Genomic DNA, 23,653 nt, shown 5'->3' with positions numbered 1-23,653 from the left:
ACGCTCCCTGCTCTCCCCACTTTGCATCCCAGAGCAGCAGTGATGGAGCAGCACAGAAGGGTCCATGGCAGGGCTGGAGGGAACGTGCAGGAACATGGGAACACCAGAGGTTTCTCTTTGGGAATTCACTTCCAAAGCACCTCTGTGTGCTTGTACTTCAGAAGGCAGGACATATATCACAGGACGCAAGTGTTCCTATGGCAACCATCAGAAATAGCACCACATATATACAAACCAGCACACACTCCACAGTGCACTCCATTTGCTGATAGCGACTGGAGATCCTTCACAGCTCTGAAGCAGCTCTCTCCTCGCCTTATCACAAATCCCTGAGCAGTGGGAATTAGTTGTTTGTACAAAGCCTCCTCTTCTTATGAGATGCTCTCAGAAAATAGTCACTGATTTTATAGCAAGTGTAAAAACTGGGCTTGTCAGCCCAAAAGACAGCACCAGTACTTTAATTACACTGCATCATGGTGGGGTATATGAAAGGATGGGGGGCGGGAGGGCACTGCTCCCTGGCCATGATCACTCCCAGTGGTGGCATGAGGTTTAATCACACAAAGTCACAGTGTCATAAGGGCTGGAATGAACCTCTGGAGATCCCCTCATCCAACATCCCCTGAAAGTAGGTTCCCTACAGCAGGTCACACAGAAAGGTGTCCAGGTGGGTTTGAATATCTCCAGAGATGGAGACTCCACCACCTTTATTACAGTGCCCTGTCACCCTCAGATGGAACCTCCCCAGGGCACAGTAGAGGGGAAGGATCATATCCTTTGCCAGTGAGGTCTTCCCAGAACCTTCTCTTCTCCAGGCTGAACAAGCCCAGCTTTGTAAGCCCTCAACTACTGTGACCACAGCTCCAAATGAGAATGTGTACTGCTTCTCTGCCAGAAGCTGAGCAAAAACAGGCTGATCAACAACCCTCCTGAACAAGGTACAGAGAAGGCAAATGGAGGGCAGAGCAGAAGGCAAAACCCAAAACGGGCTGGCCTGAAAACTTAGCAGCACATCCATGGTGCCTGCAAACATTGGACTGTTTTTAGAACAGTCCTGGAACAGAGGTTTCCAGGGCAGTCTTATGACAGCACCGAAGCAGCAGTATCTACGTAAGCATTAAAAGCCCAACAGAAAGTTTAATTCAATCCCAGATCAATATGTGTGTTATCTGCTGGTCTGTAAGTGGATTTGCAAGTGGAAAAACTTTGTGGATGGCTGCTATGACATGAGGTGGGAAAGAGAACACCTGTCTGATAGCTAATACACTTCTCTAACAGAATGGAGAAAAACTCATGAACCAGAACTGGAAGTAGAATGGGTAATTCTCCTTTTATATACACCTAGGAATGAAAGATACTGTGGCTGGAGGATTGTGGTCCCTTCTTTAATGAAGCAGAGGCTTAGTGTCAAATACTTGTGTGTGCCTAGAATGGACAACACATGTCATACAGGACAATATCTCTCACACTTGCAGCTAAGTCTAGTGGGGAGCTGCACAGAAGTCTCCATTGACTCTATCATACAGTAAGAAGTGCTCTGCCAACGTCTGGGTCTCATACAGTTTTGCTCACTGTTACTCAGTTTAGTGACTCACATAAATCTGACTCAGTGAAGCAATACCTATGAAAATGGAAAGATGCTCAAGAATTAAATTACCTCGATCACAAAGAGAAGGAAATGACATTTTAGCTAATGGATGAAGACTACAATTAAATTGGGAATGTCTAATGTCTGAATTCTTCTCTGCGTCAGTTCATCCAGATCTGCAGTTATAAACATGTAAACAAATTTCATTGTTTCTTTGCCAGTAGGTTGAGAAACACCATCCAAAGTTCTTTTTCCCTTTGCTATTAAGTCCTGAGCACAAGATTTTGCACTATTCTACTAAATTTCATCCCATTTCAACTACTGTAGTCCTACAGCCTGTTCTAATTGCTCCATACCACACTTCTGGTAATCAAGCATCAATGCAAAGCCATCAACACATGGTCATTTCTTTGAGCCTATGCAATGTTTCAAGTGAGATTGGTCCCTTGACTGTTCTTCAGCAGTTCTGTTAGCAACGTTCAACCTCTACAGCATCCCTAACGAGTCCCTGTTTGGCACCTGCAGCCTTACTACAGCTCACATCTTCATTTCAATGAAGCTCAGGGTTGGAAAGGACCTCTGGATTCATCTGGTCCAACCTCCCCGGCTCAAGGAGGGACACCAAATAACATCAGTAACCTTCATAGTGCAAACCATCCAGTAAACCTCATCCATCTTTACAAATTCCTATTACAATTGATGCTTCTGCCTGTGTTCCTCATTTCATCCTTCAAAGTTTGTTCTGAAACTCCACATACCGTTTAGACTAATTAGTGTGCTCCAGTAATTTCTCTCTTTTTTGGAAGACATGCTAAATAAGCCATTATTTTCTAGTCAGATGGCACCCTCTGATTTGACAGATTCATCACAAAAGCTTGCAATGGACTCGCAGTTTCTTCTATCAGTGTTTTAATATTCAGAGGCATAGATTATCCAGCTCCCTGAGCCGAGCACATTATTCTCTTTGATCTGATTTTCCTCCTACTTTTAATAAATCTTGTTTTCCAGAAAAGTACATTTGCGTGGGTTTTCAACAGCCAGCCCTCAAGGACATCAAATCTACCAACCCTGGGAGAGAGCCGTCACCAACACTCCCACAGCCAAACCACTCCAGGAAAGGCCCGGAGGATGACAACAAGTGACCTGGGGAGATGCTGTTAGAGGAACTCTTGTGTAAACCTCCAGGAGGAGAACAGCTTTCCATCCTCAGTCAGCTCTCACCATTCCCTTCCATGCAATGCACCATGAACCACCGTGCCATGAGCTGGTATCCATCATCCAAATGTTTGCAATTAACTCTATCTCCCGTCTTTTAAAGTAAGGGAGAATGGGGTTTCTTCTCGGTCAAAGTGAAAGGAGGAAGCATTTGGAAACTTGGAAAAGAAACCCAATTTCTGATTAAATATACTGTGAGAGCATCCCATCCTTGCGACACAACAGCTTTATTTCTCTTTTATTTCTGGCACCAGATAAGAGTCTCGAGAAAAGCACGACTTGATGCAAAAATCTAAATGAATATGGAAAATTTAAGACTTTCTTCAGTTTTTCAGGTGTAGTTTCTTTGTTGTCCTGCCTCCAGCACAGACCCCTTCACACCAGGCCCTATGACTGCCAACCAGCAGGCAATGTTGGCCGGTCATTACAGCTCCAATGGAACTGGCCCCAGGTCAGCAGCCCTTCATAGCACAAGAACCGCGATCTTGTGGCTGTAGTACAGTAGGAAGTTCCCAAGTGTTTCAATACCACGTAGCAACTGATTCCCACAAACACAACCACTTGACTCTTCATTGCTTTTAGTTTTTGACTATCATTATTTCTAGTTCCAATCAAGGACCAGTAATGAACGATATGTGTAGGAGCCATTTAGGTGATCCTATCAAGCGTTTGTCTTGGAGAGCATGTATGTGAGTTGATACAAGCCAGCAAATTCAATGGGAGCTCTACTCATGTTACCTGAAGAGTTGTTCAGTGGATGATGAAGTGCAGAAGTGAAGCTAACAGCTGCTTTTGCCCTGCTCAAAAGCAATCAGGAAGCCTGGATGTAGCTGTCCTACGGATGGCACACAGTCTCCAAACAGTGAGTCTGATTTACCCTGATTGCCACTTGAGATCTGCTCTCTTACTGTGACAGTGATGATCCAAAATGCTTGGGTATTTTTTGCATATTGAGTTGTCTGTGTCATTCCAGGTGCTGTGCAAGTGAACTGCAGACACTCCTGAAGTGGTCTGCATGGCATCTGTCACCAGAAGCCCCGCAGGAAAGATCTTGTCAAACCAACTGCCATATGGCAAGCATTTGCAAGTATTTTCATGACCACCTGTGACTGAAATGACAAAAGCATCCTTTGTGGGACTGCCGCGCACTGATTCCTGCTGTGATGAGTTTAGACATTGATTCACCAGTATCTGGAGTAGTCAGCATTTCAGCCCTGAAAAAATGTTCAGTCTTGCAAACAACTTCATCCAGAGGAAGAACTGATGCATTCTGTTGACTATAAAAGAACAGCGTATGAGCTGCTCAGGTTAGGGGACAGCCATGTAGCATCTCTTCCTCATTTTACATGAAGATCCAGCCCTTGGAAAGACATGGGCACAATCTGGAGCTGAGCATCTCAGCCCTTCTGATGGGCAGCTAAGGTCCCATGCTCTGCTGTCCTTCCACATGTCTGACCAGGACCCCAAAAGCAGAATCTGGAGGGGAATGGCACCACCAGCCTCAAGCACCTGCTGGACATTCCCAAGCCTGTCCTGATGCAAACCACCCCCTGGCACCATCTGCTCACAGGCTCTGCCTGGATTGCTCATGAGATCTATCACTGCAGTAACAGGAAAAAAGGGCTCTGACCTCTGCTCAGAATCAGTCTTGTCTACATTGCTTTCTTCTAAACCAATCACAACAAAGAACTAGAATATTTATGTGCACAGCTTCATCAGTTTTGTGATGAAAGCAGAGAAAATCCCTGATAAACCAATGCCCCCAGTAAGACCCAGTGCTGGTATGTGGCACCACATCCTCACAGCCATTGCTGGGACCCCTGAGTTTCTGCCATGCATCAAAATCTGCCAGCAGCCATGAGCTGAACTCCCATACGAGCCCCAGAGCAACCTGCCAGCTCTGCACCACTGCAGATCCCATACAGCAATTAACCCCCATTATGGGAAAGAAAACTAAAAACTACACTCTGCAATACTGAATGGGAGATATCTCATAAGATTGCTTATTTTTTTCACAGCCTCAAAAGTAGATGCCAGCATTGCAGCTGCCTTTATTAAAAGCTTTTGACAAGCTCAGAATTGTCTACCTTGGAGGAAGCTTGCAGCATGAAGGAAGATCAAAATATCAATGGCATTTCATTTAAATCCAGAATGAAGCCCGTAGGCTCAGAGCAGGACACCAAGCATTGTCTGAGCCTAATCCTTACACAAACAATTCAGTGATAATAAATGTTTATAAAATCCACATCGAGGAAATCAGAGGGATTCCCAAGCACTGAGATGAGAGCTGCATATTAGCAAACCAAAGCACTCACAGAGTAAGTGACTCAAGAGAGCACTTGAAGACAGAGCTCCCCTCACACTTCATAAGACGTGGCATCATTTTGCTGAGCTGTGATGAGAGCTGTAAGCATTTACCTGTTCTCATCTGCTCCACTGATAGCCTCTGCCTTTCATATGGTGGAGCGTACCCCATAACTCATTTAAATACACAGCAAGTTTGGAGTGCTGGAAAGTAAGCAACTCTATCAGCTCTCAAGAACATTGCTCCTTTGTTTATTTATGGAGTGAACAGAAGCACAGGCAAATGTAGCATCATCTCCTTTGTCAGCTCCCCCTACAACTGCACATCCTGTAGAGGGCTCAAAGAGCAACAGAGCCAAGATGACAAAGACTGATAAAATGCAAAAGATAACAGCAAGAAACAAGCAGAAATCAGTGGTTTGAAAACATGGGTAATGCCTTGCCCCATCTCTCATCAGATAGAATTGATAACCTGCCTGTGTTAACTCAATCAGCAACCAGACACCAGCAGAGCAACCAGTCTGCTTCCAGGGGTAGACAGCAGTACCTGTAGGATGACCCAGTGCCCCTGTTCTGCTGCCACCTCCAGAGCCTGCTCTGCCACCACCTCCTGGCCTTGTCCCAGAGACACATTGTGGAAATTCTTGTTGTTAAATGTGTAACCAAGCTTTTTCCCTAAAAGAAAAAGAAAAGAGCGGTGTTCAGTGCTGTCTAAATGGAACAGCTGTAGCCAGGCTGAGTTCAGCCTTATCTGAAACCTCACAGAAGAGCTATCACACTTCTCACAAGAGTTATCTTGTCTCTCTCCCTGCCAAAGCACTGAAAACAGCACTGGCTTCCTCCAAACTACTTTTAATTACAGAGTGAAATCAACACAAAGGTACATTATTACAAAGTGTCTCTTGTTTAAAGAACATTATTCCCCTGTAACCTCATGTAAAAACATATTTTACAGCGGTAGGAAATTAAAATCATTTCCTGCTGATTAAATAAGCTTTGAACAAGATATTGTTCAGTGGGGAAACGTGCCATGTGAACGTGTGCTCAAACCAGCAGCAAGGGCAGGAGCCCATTTGGTTGTAGAAACTGAATGGGTGGCCAGGGCTTCCAGGCAAGTTATAGAGTAAAACAAGGAAGAGATTTGTCTAGCAAGCCTGATCTCTTGGTACCAGACTGGAAACAGATGGCAATAGATAAAACAAACATTCAATCCTTTCCAGTTGTTTACACTTTCCACTTAGCCTTACTAGATAAAGAACCCTGGGACACAGTTTTGTCCATCTTTAAGAACTTCCAGTTTTCCTTCTCACTGTCTCTGGCTGCCAACCAACTCAGAGCTGCTGATCTGCTCTGCACAGAACAACGCTGCCTTCAGGACCCATCCTCTCCAGGAGGAATAAAGCAAGCTCACAACAGGCAGCCGAGCACACAGCCAGGCAATGCCAGCCTTCAGCAAGGCAGGTTTAAGGGCAGTGCAGCCGCACCAAAGCAAGGGTTTCATTTTGCCAGATTTCCCTCCCTTTTAGTTGCTGTAACTTTTCTGGCAGACTAACGCAGGTGCTCAGCTACAAACGAGTACATCTTTACCATCCTGATCAAATAACTCACAGCTGGAATTCAGTGCTTCATCACACATAAAAGAAAGAGACAGTGAAAGACAGGAGCATCAGAGTGCTACAATGAGAAACCAGGCACAAGGCAGGGCCTTTCCCACAGAATCCTCTTCAGTTCACAGCAGTGAGACCTGACGCTGGGGCAGAAAGAGAACGAAACAGAGCTCAAAGCCTGGGAAGTGCCCTGTGCTGTGACCCAGTACCTCTGCTACTAAAGCAGCATTTGAGTGGTGAGCTGCTGGAACAGCTGCCCAGACAGGCTATGGATGCCCCATCCACCCATGGAGGTGTTCAAGGCCAGGCTGGATGGGCCCTGGGCTGCCTGGGCTGGTATTAAGTGTGGAGGTTGGTGGCCCTGCCTGCAGCAGGGGGTTCAAGGTTGATGATACCTGAGGTCCCTTCCAACCCAAGCCATTTTATGATTCTATGACTGCCTAGGTTAGGACTGGCTTGAATATTATTTGGGATGACCCAACAGTGCACCACAATAAGGAAAAGAAACCTGCAGCTCAGGCAGACAGTGCTCAGCCACCAAGCACCTCCATGATGCCTTAGGTCAGTGTCGCTGGTTTGTCTGCTGGGATTGTCAGCCCTACTGAGGTTTAGCCTGGAGACCTGCCTGCCAAAAACTGGCCAGCAGTTCTACTGTGCTAGTGTTAACTCATACAGTTTAAACACTGTGAACTGCTGGCAGCAGTGCTTGTCCAAGAGCAATGCTCTTAGAGATGTGGGTAGTGCATGGCTGGAGAGGGAGAAAAGCACCTGAGGAGCACAGCAGCAATGTGCACCGGCCCTGAGGCGGTACCCAAAGGCAACTGAGCCCTCTGCTCCAGAGGGATGGAGCTCTTCTGCTGTAACAGTCTCAAAGTAAGCTCCTCCAATGACTTGGTAGCAGTGCAGTGGGAAGTTGTCCCCGTTTCCACATATCCAGGCTGAAAACAGAAATGCTTCCAGAGTGGAGCTGAGACCCGGAGCCAAATTCTGAATGTCGGGAGCTAAACAGCACAGCAATGGGCTGCAGCACTTGCTGCACCACGGCCCTGGCTGGCCTCTCAAATGCAAAACCAGCACTTGGGCTCTGAGGGCAGCTGAGAGCACATCACAGCATCCACACCAAAAATGGCTCAGGAAGGATGGGATTAAAAACCGGACACTTTGCTGCTAACCAGCATAATGCTACAGGGAGTTGCTGCTTATTTTTAGCTATCTAACAGTGCATTGGATACCTCTGACGTAAATTATAGGTTGTGTACAAAACCAGCTCAGGAATCATTGCAGTGTGAACCACACCGGGAATCTCAGCATCGCAGGGAAGAGACAAGTTTAATTTAAACTTCAGACGAACATCCAAAAGCCTCGAAGAAGGAAAACAAAACCAAAAAGAACCCAATAAGAAACACATCGCATCTTCTCACAATTATCTATTTTTGCCAGATTACTCCGCTATCTACAAACAGACAAGGAAAAAAAACCATCATGCCAAGATTAATAAGCAGAAGATACATAGCAGTTCTGTGATACACCTGCAGCCATGATTCACTTACCTTGTTTCTCCACATCCTTCAGTGGGTCAACTCCTGGGGACAGGATAAAAAACATCGGGGTTGCAGGTCCCGATTCCTCAAAGGAAGCTGCAAAATCCAGGGGTCTCCCAGCCACATATTTACTGCCGAGCTTCTCTTCTACAAAATCTCTGCCAGAAAGAAATAAGTTTTGCCAATTTACTACAGCTCAGGAAAGAAAGGATTCCGTGCAAATAATCAGCTCATTCATTTTGCTTTTGCTGATTCAAATAAATGAGAAACTCAAATAAATGAGGGTAAAATCATTTTAGGAAGGGTCTGCAGCCCAGGTTCTGGGATCCACCCCTTGCTAGCAACTTCTGGCACTTCCTATAGGTGTACGATGGCCTGTGGCACATAAATATTTGTGATGAACAACGAAGTGAGAAGGACAAACAGTGGGACATCGCTGCTGCAAGCTCTGGTTTGGTTCTGACACAGATAGGAGAGAAGAAATAGTTAAGCTGATACATAGAAAACTGCAGCGTACTTTGTAATCCAGTTTGAGAGGAAGCAACATTCCTTTAGATTTAGCACCAAAAGCCACAAAAAGTCCGGATGATTTAGAAAATTGCTTTGTTCTGGGAAGATAAAAGGGAAGAGCTCTAAGAATATCCTGTGCGTGTCGCTGGGTCTCTGCATGAGACTCACAAGGAAAAATACAACAGAGCGAACAGGAGCTGCCTGAAAAGGGAGCAGAGTATGGAGAACGGCCAGGCTGAATTTCCCTGGGGTGAGCTTACCAAAAATCACTGCTTTATACAGAGATGGCACAGTGAGCGTTGATTCAAAGGCAGGAGCATTACATTCAAAGCCCAGGAACAAGCCGTTGCTTTTCTAGCAGAGATGCATGACTCAGCCTTTTGAAAACCTCAGTACCAGGGGAACAAAAACATCAACCAGTTTTCAACTTGGGGATAATACCAGAATAAGGCAGCCAAATTCTTTCTAAGAGAGCTGAGAGCTTTCTTCAAGGACGAGTGAAAGGCAGCTGGAATAGAAATGCACAAGGGATTGCAAAAGGAAGACATTCCAATTTGTTTGGTGCCTTTTCAAAGTAGATTTTTCTGGCTTGGGTCAAAATGTGCTGAAGAGCTGATGGAGACAGTCAGTGTATGACATCTAAGGAAGTCCAAGAGATACAAGGTCACAACACTCTACGTGAAGTACTGCTTTGGAGATAAAGAAATACAATTAATGTGACCTGGAGACACCGAAATGGGTCACAGTGCAGGAAAGCAGAGCCTGCCCTCAGAGATGGGATGGAGGGGTGGCTGCACTTGGTGCTGCACAATGTATTCATAGAAACAGCCCACAGGATAAGCAGGAGGACTTCAATTATGGTGCCACTAAAAGGTATTCTCTTTAGACATACTGAGTGGCTTGCAGCTTTCCTATGCTCTGTGTAGTCCCCCCATAGGTGAGGAGTCCATATATGTTACATAACTGATGCACAGCCTCTGCAAAGATCCCCAGAGATCTGCCATGAGGAGTGACAAAAACTCTAACTTCCAAGGCAGGTCAAGGCAAAGAACTCTGTACATAGGTGTAGGGAGGATGGTAACCACGTCATTTTAGACTCCAAAGAGCTTTCAAGACCATCTGCATAATTCTGGTACATGCAGCACTGGACACAAAGGGTCTTGCACCATTCTACACAGCAGCTAGAGGTGAGGTCTGGATACCATATGGCATGTAAAAAGCCCCTGGGCACCTTAGTTTCAGTTAGTGAATTCCTCCTTGACTCTTTAAAGGCACTCAAGCATTTGCCAAGCACCCATTTCAGAGAGGCTGGAAGGTTAAAGTGGCTTTAAACTGGAAAAGAGTTGATTTAGATTAGATATTACGAATAAATTCCTTGCTGTGAGGGTGGTGAGCAATGGAAAAGTTTGCTCAGAGAGCCAGTGGATGCCCCTCCCTGGAAGCACCGAAGGCCAGGCTGGATGGGGCTGTGAGCAAACTGGTCTAGAGGGAGGTGTCCCTGCCTATAGCAGGGAGTTGGAATTAGATGATCTTAAAGGTCCCTTCCAAGCCAAACAATTAGATGATTCTATAGTTATGACAGTACTCACAGTGAGTTCACTGACGATCAATTAGGTATTTAGCACAAGTAGATTCAACTGATACACAGAAAGAAGAGATCAGCAAGCTGAGAACTGCAAGTCAACTTGTGGCATCCAATGACATTGCAGAAGAAACTATCAAAAAGTCAATTAAATTTGATCAGATGCAATGATCGGCACTTCTGGCTGAACCAGGATTGCCAAGGCTGAAGTCCTTAGGGCAGGAGATGCAGCTCCCCAGTGCACTGCTGGAAGAATCTTCACTCTTTCAACAGTCACAGACTCAGAAGAAAGGGATACCAAAGGACTATTGCCCAACTGTGTCATGGCTATTAGGGATGCTATTACACCCAATGCGAAGACGTTTTCTTACCATCAGAATACCAGGTTTTACTGACAGAAGGACAGATGAACAGATGTGGGTGCTTTTCAGAGAGGTGAATCTCTTAGGAACACCGATTTTCTTCTCTAATGGATCAACACCTGCTCTAGCCCGGCTGCCAGCTGAAGAAAGGTCTGAGGAGTAATGATACTTTCATGGAGGAAAAAAGAAGCCAAAGGCATTTTGGCTGGCATTGTTACCACTAAGAATTATCCATTTGGTTTGGGGATATGAGCTTTGTTTCCCTGAACAACCTGGGCAGTGTAATTTGGGGGGTGACAACCAGCCCCTATGGCAGGAGCATGGAACTGGGTGGGCTTTAAGGACCCTTCCAACCCAAGCCATTCTATGGTTCTCTGATACAAAAGCTCTACCTAGAATGTTTGGGACTACAAGAATTTTAGTCACAAGCATCGACTGAGTCTTAGAGAAGACACTGTAAGCCATTCCTATTTGAAAAGGTTTATGTTCTAACCTATTTCTAGGCAAGAAACACCAACAAAAACCACATTTAAATGTTCTCATGCAATCAGAGAAGCTTGATGTGCCCAAAGCCTAAAAAAATTCAGTCAAGGTTTTGAACTTGGATTCTCTTACCGTTTCACAAAGGAGAAGTAAGAAAGGAATTGAAATGTTACGTTCCAGTTAGTTTTGAGCTATACAAGTACCACAATTTTGACTGAAAGGAATGAAAAGGACTGAAAGGAATGCTTAACTGAAACAGGCACTTAAAAGCTCAGAAAGACAAAAGCATGTTTTACTGAAACTAAGTAGCAAAAAGAAGAGCAATTTTTAAAGCTGAGAGAACATATGGAGAGTCCAGCCCCAAAACAGTAACTAATGAAAAAGTAGGTAGCTTAGAATGGTATAATGATGGTAAATTTTGTCATTTAACTGAATAAAATACAGTAACATTGACCATAATGGTATTTCACTCAAAATCTTGTCCATGTTTTTCTGTGCATCTTAAAGCACACACAAAAGTGTAGTTCATGGGCTCATAATCACACATGCCAGACAGAGGAGCAGTTTACACTATCTGAGAGGCAGTGGAATAGGAGGCATTGCAGGAATGTCAGATGATAGACTACTAGGACAAGGAATGTAAAAACAAGCCCTAACGGAGTCAAAGACCTTTAGTTTCTCCTGGAACACCCATAATAGCCATACTGCTTTTGCATATCTTCAAGAAGTTTAGGCTTGCCAGGTTACCTTTTATCCATAATTTACAACTACAACTTTCAGAACTAGTATCACATAAATTTTGAATTTTAAAGTAAAAAAAAAAAACCAAAACAAAACAAAAAACCCAAACAACAACAAAAAACCCACACAAACTAAGCATCTCCATAAAACTTCCCTTTACTTCTGTACTTTATTCCTGCTTCCATCACCATTGGCCATGCTGGGGTTGGATTTCCTTAGGGAGGAAATTCCAACTAAATGAGAAGTGTTGACAGAGGTAACTCATTCAGCAACGAACCCTTTATAGAAAACCATTTTGTAGAACTTATAGTCTATAATAAATAAAGCCAAACATTCCTGAATTACTCCTGTTCCCCAGAAAACGCAGACCCAAAGTTGCCTGGTAAGCAAGAGAATGGACCAAGATAGTGAGAAGTGCCCTCACCGAATAGCGTAGGTCATGCGGTCGGGCCGGATGGCCCTCATGATGCAGAGGCGCTGCAGAGCTGACTTGTTCTTCCATTCCTGGGGGAACTTCTCCTTTTCAGGACACTCAGATTCAACAAATTTCTTCCACCGTTTTGCAGAGCCCTCAATATCCCGATCCAGGTTTCTGAACTCCTCCATGGATGAGAGGGCCTGGAAAATTCAGGGAAGGTCTTCAGAATCATAGAATCGTTAAGGTTGGAAAGAGCTCTAAGATCATCCAGTCCAACCATTGACCCACCCCCACCATGACCACTGACCCACATCCCTCAGCACCACAACTCCATGTTCCTTGAACACTTCCAGGGATGGTGACTCCACCACTTCCCTGGGCAGCTATGCCAATGAACTACTACTCTTTCTAAAAATAAATTCTAATATTCAACCTGAATCTCCCCTGGTACAACTTAAAGCCATTACCTTTAGTCTTACTGTAACGGAAGAACAAATCCTACATGCATTTGAACTGCTTTTCTCATTTTATTGTTCGCTCATGTTTTGCTCTGTTGAAAAGGCCATAGCTGGAACCTGAGAGCCACAAGCAGAACCTCCCCAGGATCAGACCTTGTCTGCTTTCCCTTTCCCACCTCTGTTGTCAGCACATTGTCACATCAACAGGTGCTAACCAGCATAAGTCATTTACAGTGCCACTCGAGGGTGCGATGAGCAGTTTCATACCTGAGGAAGGTATTTGCAATGAGGTTTTTTGCCACCTGCATCTTCTGAACTGGCTGCCACAAGAATGTCAGATCTAACTTCATGCAGCACCTAGCACAGCCTTACATTCTCACCCACATTTCTGTAAGGACCTTCCCCTTCCAGTGAAGCCATGGCTGCATCCCACATCTCCTCTGCTGCACTGTGAGGTGGGAGTTTGGAAGAGACAACAGACGAAAATCTGGCATCACCTGCAATACAGCTTTCCATAACCCAAATTGAGAGGAAATCTGCACTCCTCATTTCAAACCCAGATCCCAACCAACTTGGGTAGCAGGCACTTGCTACTATGAGCTATTCCAGAAGTGGATGGGTACTGGAATTGTCGAGCTCACCTCTGGCAGGAGAGCACACCACTGGCAATCCTGTGAGCTGCAGGCCTACAATGCCCCCTTGATGCTGTGCAGCCAAAATCATAACTGATGGTAAAAACTGCTTTTGGGCACTCGCACACTGAGAAACCACAATGCTGAGACTTCACCATCCAGTCAAGGTGACCAGCAAATACACTGCAAACCCCAAACAGCTGGGTGATGCCTTGGTACTTACATGTTCTGTATACAAACTGCTGTGACAGTGTCAGTTACAGAGTGATTTACTTGACAAATACACCCAAGGATTCGCTCATTGATGTTCCAAGCCTATAGCAGGTAGCTGTGGAATATCCCAAAGAGATGTACAGACGAGCAATGGAGGGAATAAATGATAATTTCAATGAAAATGTAGTTGGATGTTAACGTTTTTTAACATTCTTGCCACAGCAACTACACACACAACTGTGTACTATGAGCAGTACACAGAAAAGGAGAGAATCCAGAACCTCTTTCATATGAGTTGTAGCAAAATGTATTGCACAGCTTGTAAAGTTCCTGTGGATTTCAAGCAAAATCCTCACTGACACAAACATCTCGAGCACGATTTACATAATCTGAGGCTGCAAACAGTTAAACATGAAGAGGAAGAGATAAGTGGAGTATAAACCATTTTCTGTAGAAACAAGGACACGCTCAAAGCAGAGCAGAAGCTTCTTGATGGGCAAAGGTGTTCCACACAATTAATGCTCCAGCTCACATCCNCGAATAAGCCATTTTCTGTAGAAACAAGGACACGCTCAAAGCAGAGCAGAAGCTTCTTGATGGGCAAAGGTGTTCCACACAATTAATGCTCCAGCTCACATCCCATACAGCTCCTCTACAAAAAGAAAGTGCCGAGAAAGTGCCTTGAAAAATGTTGGTGTCACACCATGTTGAGATCAACTGAAAAAATACACTTACCAAAGGGCTTTGAAAGTCATGTAGATGTCCTGACAGCTGCTGAGATTGCTGTGGATTATGGGGCTGCTGCAAATGAGGTGGAAGGCACTGGAGGCCAGTCTGTCCTGATGGAAGGAAAGCGACACTTTCCCTCTGGAAAAGCTTCCCATGAGAAACTTTGGTCTTTCTAACTGACTGAATTTATTCAGAAGCCATGCTCCAGCAAAAGGGCTCCTTATAACAAATGAGTTCATGGTTCCAGCAGTGAGAACAGAAGCAGATGATGAAAAGAAAGAGGTCACAAAGCTGTTCTCAGTGAGTGCCACTGACACAGGTGAACACAACACTTGTAGCATCACAGAATAATGGTTGGAGGAACCCCCAGGAGGTGGTCGGTCCAACCTACACTTTTCCTTGCAGGTCAAGTGCTCTTAGACCACAGCCAGACCTACAGAACACAGAGATGTTTTTCTACATGCTCCTGCAATGAAATCAAGCCTTGCCCAAAGTCACGATTTCATTAACAGCTCTATGGAGAATGGAACACCTGCAATACCACTCAGCAGCTACAGGCTGGGCTGGCTCACCTCCATGCCCAAGGCATGCCAAGAACTGTGTGAAAAGCATCAGCAAGGCAGGGACCCAACAGATGCTGCTGCCATGTGTGGATCAGCACCAATGTGGAGAAATGTCAGAGACAGAAGCCGCAGCTCTAATATCAGAACCACATCACAACTGCAAGCACTGTGCAGAACACGAGAGACTGAAATCTGCAGGAACACAGCCTGCCCAGTGCCTTGTTCTGGCAGCAGTAAATACATGTGATGCACCTCTCCTGGCTGAACACAATACGGTGCCAAATGCTGAATTGAATAGACTCATCAGCACAAGTGCTTGTGTAAAATGGTTTTAAACTGTTGACTCTTGAAGGGACTTAAAGTAAAACTTGAGAACTTTGGCTACCGCTGCTTCGAGAAGTCTCTTGATGATGTTAACGAGAGACTCTGAAAAACTGCTTTCTTCTTACAAATTGACAGACATAATCAGAGATAATAGTTTCTCACTCCCTGAACAACATGTTGCAGAATTAAGAGCTCTCTAATAGCGAGCGTAAAGTCTGTATTATATAAACTAACGCTGAAATTTTCATTAGTCAACAATTTAAATTGCATTTATTAGGACTGATGGTGTTAATAAGACACGTTACTATTTAAAAGCTGGAGCAGGGAAAGTTATCTCAATCAGTAATCCTTCTGTGAATATTAATTACATTTTGATACCTCTGCTGTGGCATTATCCAAGAACCTTACACCTGTGATAATACAGCACAGTCTCCAAGCAGCAGGAGAAGCAGGGGCATGCAATGGGACAAACCAACCTGTGCAGCGTGGCTATTTTTGCCCAACATAGCAGAGAATAAACCTGCCAACCAGAGTCGTCATGGAAATTGAGAGAGACAAAAAGCATTAACCAAAATAAAACATGAGCAAGAGGACCGGAGGGACTGCAGCTCCAGCCTTTGCAGCCCACACTGTGTCTGTCCCCAATGGCTGGAAGCAGGAGGGCCCAGGGTTTTCAATCTCAAAGTAAGACTTTGCCAGCAAAACAGGGCTCTTTGCACATGTCAGGGCACGGATCATTGTTTTCTCAGAGAGTGATTTTTCATCCACTGAATCACAGACAATTTGCTTTATCACTTCAGTTTTCTTTGACAGCTTCTCATCTAAGTCAGAACCAACTTTAAATTGGAGCTGAACTGTCAGCAGTTCTGTGAATCTCACAAGCTCACAAATGCAAAGCACTCTTTCCCCCTACAGCTGTAGGGAATACAACATATATCAGCCATCATCTTGGAGAAGGAAACCCTGGTTACCACTGCAGAACAACTGTGGATGTGCTTATATGGTGACCTTAACACACAGCCCCTCTGAGAGTCAACCTGAGGCCAGAAGGAAGAGGAAATTGCTGCAAAGAGCCCAAGGAAGGGGACATGGCAGCGCCCCAAGGTCCCAGGCAGATGGGCACAGTGAGGGGCACAGTGAGCAATGATGAACTCAGCTCTCCTCCCTTGCTGCCCCCAGGGCACAGGCTGAGCCCCCAGGGGAAAGAATGACTTCCAAGCTCCAGTGTCACTGCAACCTCATGTGATTTATCTTCTGGTGCCAGATACGCTGCAATGAGTTTTGTAAATTTATTAGAGGAAACACACACTCTTATCACAAAAGGCAGTTATTCTCAGGACATCATATGGTCAAAACTGGTCCCGAGTTCAGATGTTGCTTCATAACACTCTACAGAATCTAAATAAAAAAACAACATTATCTTGATTTCTCTTTTCTTGCACTGTCACTAAGGGACAACAACATATAGCTTTGTGGCCCAGTCTGAGCTCCTGATCTGTCTTGCTTTAAGAAAGAGCCCTACTGTTAAAAAACACAAGGGTTAGGAGGAACATCACATGGCTCTCAACCACAACTGGAGAACACTGGAAAGACACCTTCAATATTCCCCCAGTTTTAAGAGTCTGTGAGATGATTAAATCCTAATTATTAGCCACAGTTAGAGTTGTTAAGCTCCGCAAAATGTGCACAGCATCCTCAGATCTCTGCCTGTCCACAGGTGTGAACTCTGCAGAGTGGCTGCATGAACATCAGACACTTGCAAATGGCCTTGGGTGTTTGCAAAACACCTTCTAAAGGTCTCACATTGTCTACCCACGCGGTAAGCTCTGCTTATGTCTGTATTGTATATATTGTGTGGGTGGCCCACATCTCCGAAGGAAACTGGCACTCTCACAGCTGGAGAAAGCTCCAGGGGAATGGCAAAGCCAAACCTGCATTCAGCTCACAGTGATAGATTGGGTCATTCGGGAAGGGGACACATAGGCAGATGAATTGTTCCATTTGAATACTACTGTTAACTAGGAGGATTCATGTAGAAAATGATGGATTATTTGCCATCTATCTCCAACTGGGTTTTGGTTTGTATTATTCATTCACCAAAGGTGTTATTTTCTCTTTAGCTGCACTGCCTGAATTATTCAACTCATGAGGACACTTCTATTGAAGGTAAAAATAAAGACATGATGGTTTTGACAAACTTCAATCACCCCTCAGCACAAAAATGTATTTCTGATCTTCCTCATTTCTTTCAGTAAAAGCTGACTGATGAGCTCACATCACTGCAACCCAACCCAGAAGCGGACGAGTATGCAGAGCCCCATGGGGCACTTGGCCAGACCCAACAGAACTACTCCAGCAATGGAAGTCACCAACTGTCTATGCCAGTCCTTTCCTGTCCTCCATCACAGATGATCCAGATGTCTGGTGTTTTTCCTGCAGAACTCTGAGATGTCTTTTGCTCTGAATTCTACTGATTCCAACATCTGATGGCTATTTCCCCTTCAGATGAGCCCTTTTGAAGACTGTCCCCTCAGCCTCTAGGCTTTCCAACATCACCTCTCTGCTTCTCCTCAGTCTCTCCCTGCAGCCATGTCTCCATGACACTTCTCATGCAAGCCACACATCCTTCTTAAAATGCAATACTCAAAGATCAAATCAGACTCCAGCAGAGAAATGGTCAACTCTGAGTGAAGTGAGGAGTGTGCTCCCATGGCCCCATCAGACTGTATTCATCAGAGGACAAGGGAACTGGTATTGGCAGTACTCTGAGTCATTGGTGCATTCGTGGGGATAATCCACACGTCACAAGTGCCTTCACAAAAGATAATCTCAAGGGCTTCAATACAGGTAGAGCGTTGGTGCTACCAGCAGGGCTTCCAGAGACATCACAGTTTAACTGGATGCTTCACGTACAGTCTTCACAGTGACCCAATGCTGCCAAGCAAAGGAAACACTTCTCAACTCTACCACGTCACAGAATCAAGGAGCCCCAGCAGCTTCTTTACAGCAGACACGGAGGGACTTATAAAGAAGAACCAAACCTCAGCCATCTTCCTTCGCTGCCTTTCCAAACACACCCTACACATTGGTACAGTACTTGGTGCCCAACATGGAATGGCTGCTTACACTCCCTTGCTTGCACGGCTCAGCCATCAGGTCTCTCTGCAGTCACTCTTGGGCCCAGGTGCATCTTTTCCTGAGTGCGCTGCAACTGATTCTTTCAAGCAAAGCAACATGACTTTAAAAGACACATAATGACTAAGAAAAGCAATATCGAATATTGGAAAGCTACTAAAAAAAGGCTCTCTCTTCCCTTCCATTTAAAGGACAAAGAGTTTTTACATTCAAAATAACCAACTATCAGCAGGTTCTGTGGTATGGCAGGAAGCACTGAACGTGAAGGACACAGCCCTAGATATATCCAGAAAACCTCAATTTCCAATCTGCAATCAAACCGACAAAGTATGCCTTTAAATATTTGATGCAATCCCAATCTCTGCTGTATCTCGGATAAACATCAGGCTATTAGCCACCAGGGTAAAAAATATAAAGGAAACCAAAGGTAGAATGATCTCATGTACCATTTCTGAGACACTGTGAGCACCTCTCAAAAACGTGAGGGCTGCTGAGGACAGATTAATGTCCGTAGGAAACTTCTAGATGAGAGAAGATCGGAGTGTCATAATCAATGCTTCCTATCAAAGATGCACTAAAAGGCTTAAGAACTGAGTTAATGGAAGAGATTTAATTAAGACTCTGGCATAATAATAATTTTAAACGTACATAGGAAGCTGTGAGCTGTGAGTCTTTTATATCCGACCAGACTGATCAAAGGACCTTGCTTATGTGCAAAGACTATATATGCAGCAGATTGTATCACAACGAATCTGCGACAAGAATGAAAAATCTCAGTGTCTGAGAAGTAGATAAAGAAAAAGTTGGGAGAGTTTTCTATTATTTTGTCTAGAAAATCCAGTTTTCTTAAATATAAGATACATGATTTTGTATTTTGTCTCATAAACCACACACAATCTCATCACCTGCACTCTGCAAAATTATAAACATGGGGTTAATATACTACTTTGTCTGCTGCTCTTCTCCTCCTTGAGAGCTGAATTCACTATTTAGAGCTCATTATTCAACATCACATTTATTAAACAATGCCCTTTCAGTAGCGTTTTCATATCTACATAATGAAAATTCTTCCTCTTCAGAAAAAGATGAGGGAAATGATTGAGATGAAGAAGTAATCCGAGTTGCCCAGGTGTATCCTTGCTGTATATTAACTAGCTTCACTTATCCTATGGGACACATCTGCGTTTGGCAATGAAGAGGCACTGCAGAAAATATCACAAAGGCAATCAGACTTGGGAAGTGCGGATTTGTACAAAGGAGATCCAGAGCTGCCTGAGGGAATGGGCTGCTGAGGAGGGAGCCAGATGCACACGTAGTTTATCTGTGATCATGGTTCTGCAGGAAAACAAGGCTACGGGCATAGCCTTGTTGGATATTGATACTAAGCTGTCTGGACACAGCCCTGGGCACCCAGCCCTGGGTGCCCCTATTGGAGCATGCGTTGGACTGGGTGACCTCATAGAATCATATGACAGTTAGGTTAGAAGGGACATTAAAGACCATCTAGTTTCAGCTTCCTGCCATGGGCAGGGTTGCCAACCACTAAATCAAGCTGCAGATGAGGTTGCCAAGGTCCTATTCATCCCAGCCTGGAACACCTCCAGGGATGGAGCATAAACAACTTCTCTGGGCAGCCTGTGCCAGAGCCTCACCATCCTCTGAGTGAAAAGCTTCCCCCTAACATCTAACCTAAATCTTTTTGTTTAAAACTATTTCTTCTTGTCCTATCACTGACAGAATGTGTAAAAAGTCTGTTCCCTTCCTGATTATAAGCTCATTTTAAGCACTGGAAGGTCACAATAAGGTCTCCAGAGGTCCTTTCCTACCTCATCAATTACGGGTTTCTGTGATCTTATGGCCCTGGAGATCATCAAGCAAAGGAAGGGAGAAGAAATGAGTACAAAGCTACAAAGGACCACTTCTACACCAATCCTGTCTCAAGTTCCATCTTGCAACAGAAATATTGAAGTGACCTCTTGTATGTATTTGCTTGTGGCCTGTTGTCCTATGCAGTTCAAGCAATAGCATCATTGTACCTTTGTGGTTTAAGGTACGGCCATATGTTTATTGGTGAAGGTGACCAACAGTCACACACACAGACAAGCTTGCATGTACTGAAGAAATCAGAAGTACCAACAGAAATAACAACGTTCAAGTTAAGTACTGGGAGCACAGCAGTTGATGGAAGCACAACATGCTGTAACAAAGGAAACAGAAAAAAAGACAGAAAACCTGATCAGGAGCATAAAAATACTTCTGACTTCTCGAGAGATCACTATTAAATACCCACAACAGACAATCTGAAATGACCACTGCTATTGAACACTGGGGCCAGGGATTCAGCAAAAGGTACTGCTTTCATTAAACAGTGTAATTTACTCCCTGTTCTGCTCTTAACTACCCCTCCCATGTCCCAGAGGCAGTATTTGTGTTGAAACTAACAACTGCATCCTCTGCTAAGCTCTCCCCTCACTCCAAAGCTAACAAATGAGCCTCAGTAGGGGCTCACAGGAGTTACCTCCTCCCATACAGGCTGATTGATGGACAGAATCAAGTTGAGCTCAGAGAAGCTTTTCCTCAGCCTGCACTTGGTTTGAATTCAGTTCCCATCCCAGGCTTAAAGAGGCATGAGGAAGCCTGCAACCTACCTACTTTTTTCAAGTATTTCAGCAGATCTAATAAAGGATAACACCTTTTTCCCCCCACAAACTGCACCCTTCTCAGCAAGCACATGGGTTTCTTCACACAGCAGTAAATATTGAGACTCCCTGGCACAAGTGTTAACAAAAAAAAGCTCTGGGAAACTTTCTGCTGAACTAAAAAGATCATAAAAAATCATAGATGTGCATCAGATGTGCCAGTACCAGGAGCTGAGACAACTGCACAACTGCAGAGCACTATTAGCCTGTAGGTGTTATTAACCAAACAACAATATGAACTACTCAGCCATGCCATACAAGGCTGTTTGTGTGCCCGCAGACCTCAACACCTCATGAGGTTTGCTCTGAAGTTAACGTGCCCAAAATGGGAGGCATGGACCGGGATGTTAATATCGATATCCGTTTCTTTTGGCCTGAAACCCCTGGCAAACACAGTGCATTGTGCAGGAGCATTTTCAGTGTTCCACTGAAAATTTATACAGAATGCTCCATCCCACTTCACATTTGCAATGCCAATCTGAAAGGTACTTTGCTCAAGCTTTGTTGAAGAAACAATTCATTACAGCACTTAATCTTTCTGATAAAAGAAAAGGAGATTTTAGCTTGCTAATAAGCTCTATAGAAGCCATGACTAATTAACCTAATTATAGCAGCCTGTGACAAAATGTGATCATACTAAAACTATGCCTCAAGTAACCAGAGTTGCCAAAAACTCCAAGGCTAATAAGCCAACACACATTAATAGAACATAAACACTAATAAAGTTGACACCCGTTGTAATATTTATAGTAGAATCAATACTACAAACGATCACCACAAAAGACAATCTGAAGCATATTCAGTAATAAAGCATTAGTTATCTGGACCAGTGACCACAGCTCCTCAAGATTTGCAGCCCATGGGGACAGCAGTACTGTGGCATTTTTGTGCTGCTTATGTATGGTCAGAGCTTTACTCAACCAGTACTATAAGGACTGGACTGACATGCTTGAAAGCCCTCAGAGGAGATAAGGGATGCAGGTTTCACACATTTCAGGTGAAGCACATACCTTGATTCCACCCCAGGAGTGATTAGACAGGAACTCCACAGGGCTTGTGACTCTGGGCTGTGCTGGGTATCTGAGCAGGAAATCCAGTTCTACTGCGTTGATTTCTTTACTCATCAGAAGTATCTGTAATTTCAAACAAGCAAGACATCCTTGAGCAGTCAGCATACAGAGCAGCAATACGCTCTATCAGATTAATTATTCAATGGACGTAGCTATCAAATGTGCAGAGAAAAACTAGTCCAGAGCTGGAGGGCTGTGATGAAACACCCTGCCAGTGCTTTGTGTCTCCCCAAGAGAGGACCCAGAATAAGTATGGAGAGATAACATAAAAATGGTCAAAATTTGGTAAAACTGTGGGAAAAGCTGTGGTTTATATTTATAGTGCTGGCAGAGACATAGGCAGGAGGATGTGCTGCAGTCCCTGGGCTTGATACCTGCAGCTAAAGAACAAACAACTTTCTTGCAAGAAACTTGAGCGTGCACCCCTACACACAACCAAGGTCTTGTCCATCTCTCACAATCTTGTTCTATTGAAAGTATTTGCAGATGTACTGAAAGTGTTAACAAAAGCCTCACAGTGCATGCACTGGGAGAATTAGCAGGTCCTTTAGGTTCCCAGCAGTGCTGTGCTGGAGAGCACTCAGCCATTCTGCTGCCATCAGTGTGTTTACCACCAATGATGGCTTTGGGGAACACATGGAGCAAGACCATTAGAGCAATGCCCAGGATCATACTGGAAAGCTTTGAAGGCTCAGGAGCCCAACTGGAACCACTGCACTGAGTGCTGCCAGACTGCCTGTATCTCTGAGACAAAGTCTGAACATTCTGAACATGATTTCTGGAAGGAAAAGAAGCAATGCTGGAATGGTGAGTTTCTTGTTTCCTTGCCACAGATCCTAGACTGTATCTCATTATTGCCCACCGGGCAATGGCTTCTCAAGCATACCTGGCATCTCCTGCACTGATGACAGTAACAAGCTACTCAGTTCAAGAGCCAACTGTTTTTTTTACATGGGAGAATCCTGCAACTCATCATCTAAATCCCTCCACACACTGAAACGGTGGATGCTGGTTTTCCTGATGCCTTGAAGTGACACCTTAACTATCTTCTCTGTTCAGTGCAAGGGAGTTGGACTAGATTACCTTAAAGGTCCCTTCCAATTCAAACAATCCTATGACTCTATGATATAGTTGCAAGTACAATGGGCGCAACTTTAGACGAATACATACATGAAAATGTACATCTCTTCTGGGTCACAATTAAGCCTGACTTTGCAAAGTTTGCATTGACTTTTTACATGTGGACATTAACTAAATAGTTAAAGTTCATTCATATAGACGTATATTTGCTTTTCCTTTTACACTTCATGTTTTGCTATGTAGAATTGAAAGAAGTCATGGCAATCACTGGATTAAGGCTAACTAGACCTGCACACTGTTTGGGCAGCTTAAATTTGGTTCACGCCTGCATTCTACATTGCAGGGCACTTACGTAGTCATAATCTGCACAAGCTCAATAACCACTCTGCAACATAATGC

At 44.3% G+C, this 23,653-nt stretch overlaps 1 protein-coding gene across 3 annotated transcripts in view; it reads right to left on the bottom strand.

Annotated features, from left to right (window-relative positions):
- The window catches only part of DNAH9 (dynein axonemal heavy chain 9), a 158,611-nt gene that overhangs the window by 27,842 nt on the left and 107,116 nt on the right, over positions 1–23,653 (bottom strand). For all 3 annotated transcript variants that reach the window (XM_015880078.2, XM_032448311.1, XM_015880079.2), the window contains 4 exons: positions 22,115–22,237; positions 12,358–12,551; positions 8,265–8,413; positions 5,655–5,782 (listed from right to left, as the gene is read on the bottom strand). In XM_015880078.2, coding sequence (XP_015735564.2) covers positions 5,655–5,782; positions 8,265–8,413; positions 12,358–12,551; positions 22,115–22,237 — 594 coding nt within the window. The remainder of the gene's footprint in view (positions 1–5,654; positions 5,783–8,264; positions 8,414–12,357; positions 12,552–22,114; positions 22,238–23,653) is intronic.

The sequence above is a fragment of the Coturnix japonica genome, chromosome 18, assembly GCF_001577835.2.
Source record: "Coturnix japonica isolate 7356 chromosome 18, Coturnix japonica 2.1, whole genome shotgun sequence".
Taxonomy (NCBI): domain Eukaryota; kingdom Metazoa; phylum Chordata; class Aves; order Galliformes; family Phasianidae; genus Coturnix; species Coturnix japonica.
Note: the sequence above shows the minus strand (reverse complement) of the source record. Positions and strands in the feature narration are given on the sequence as shown.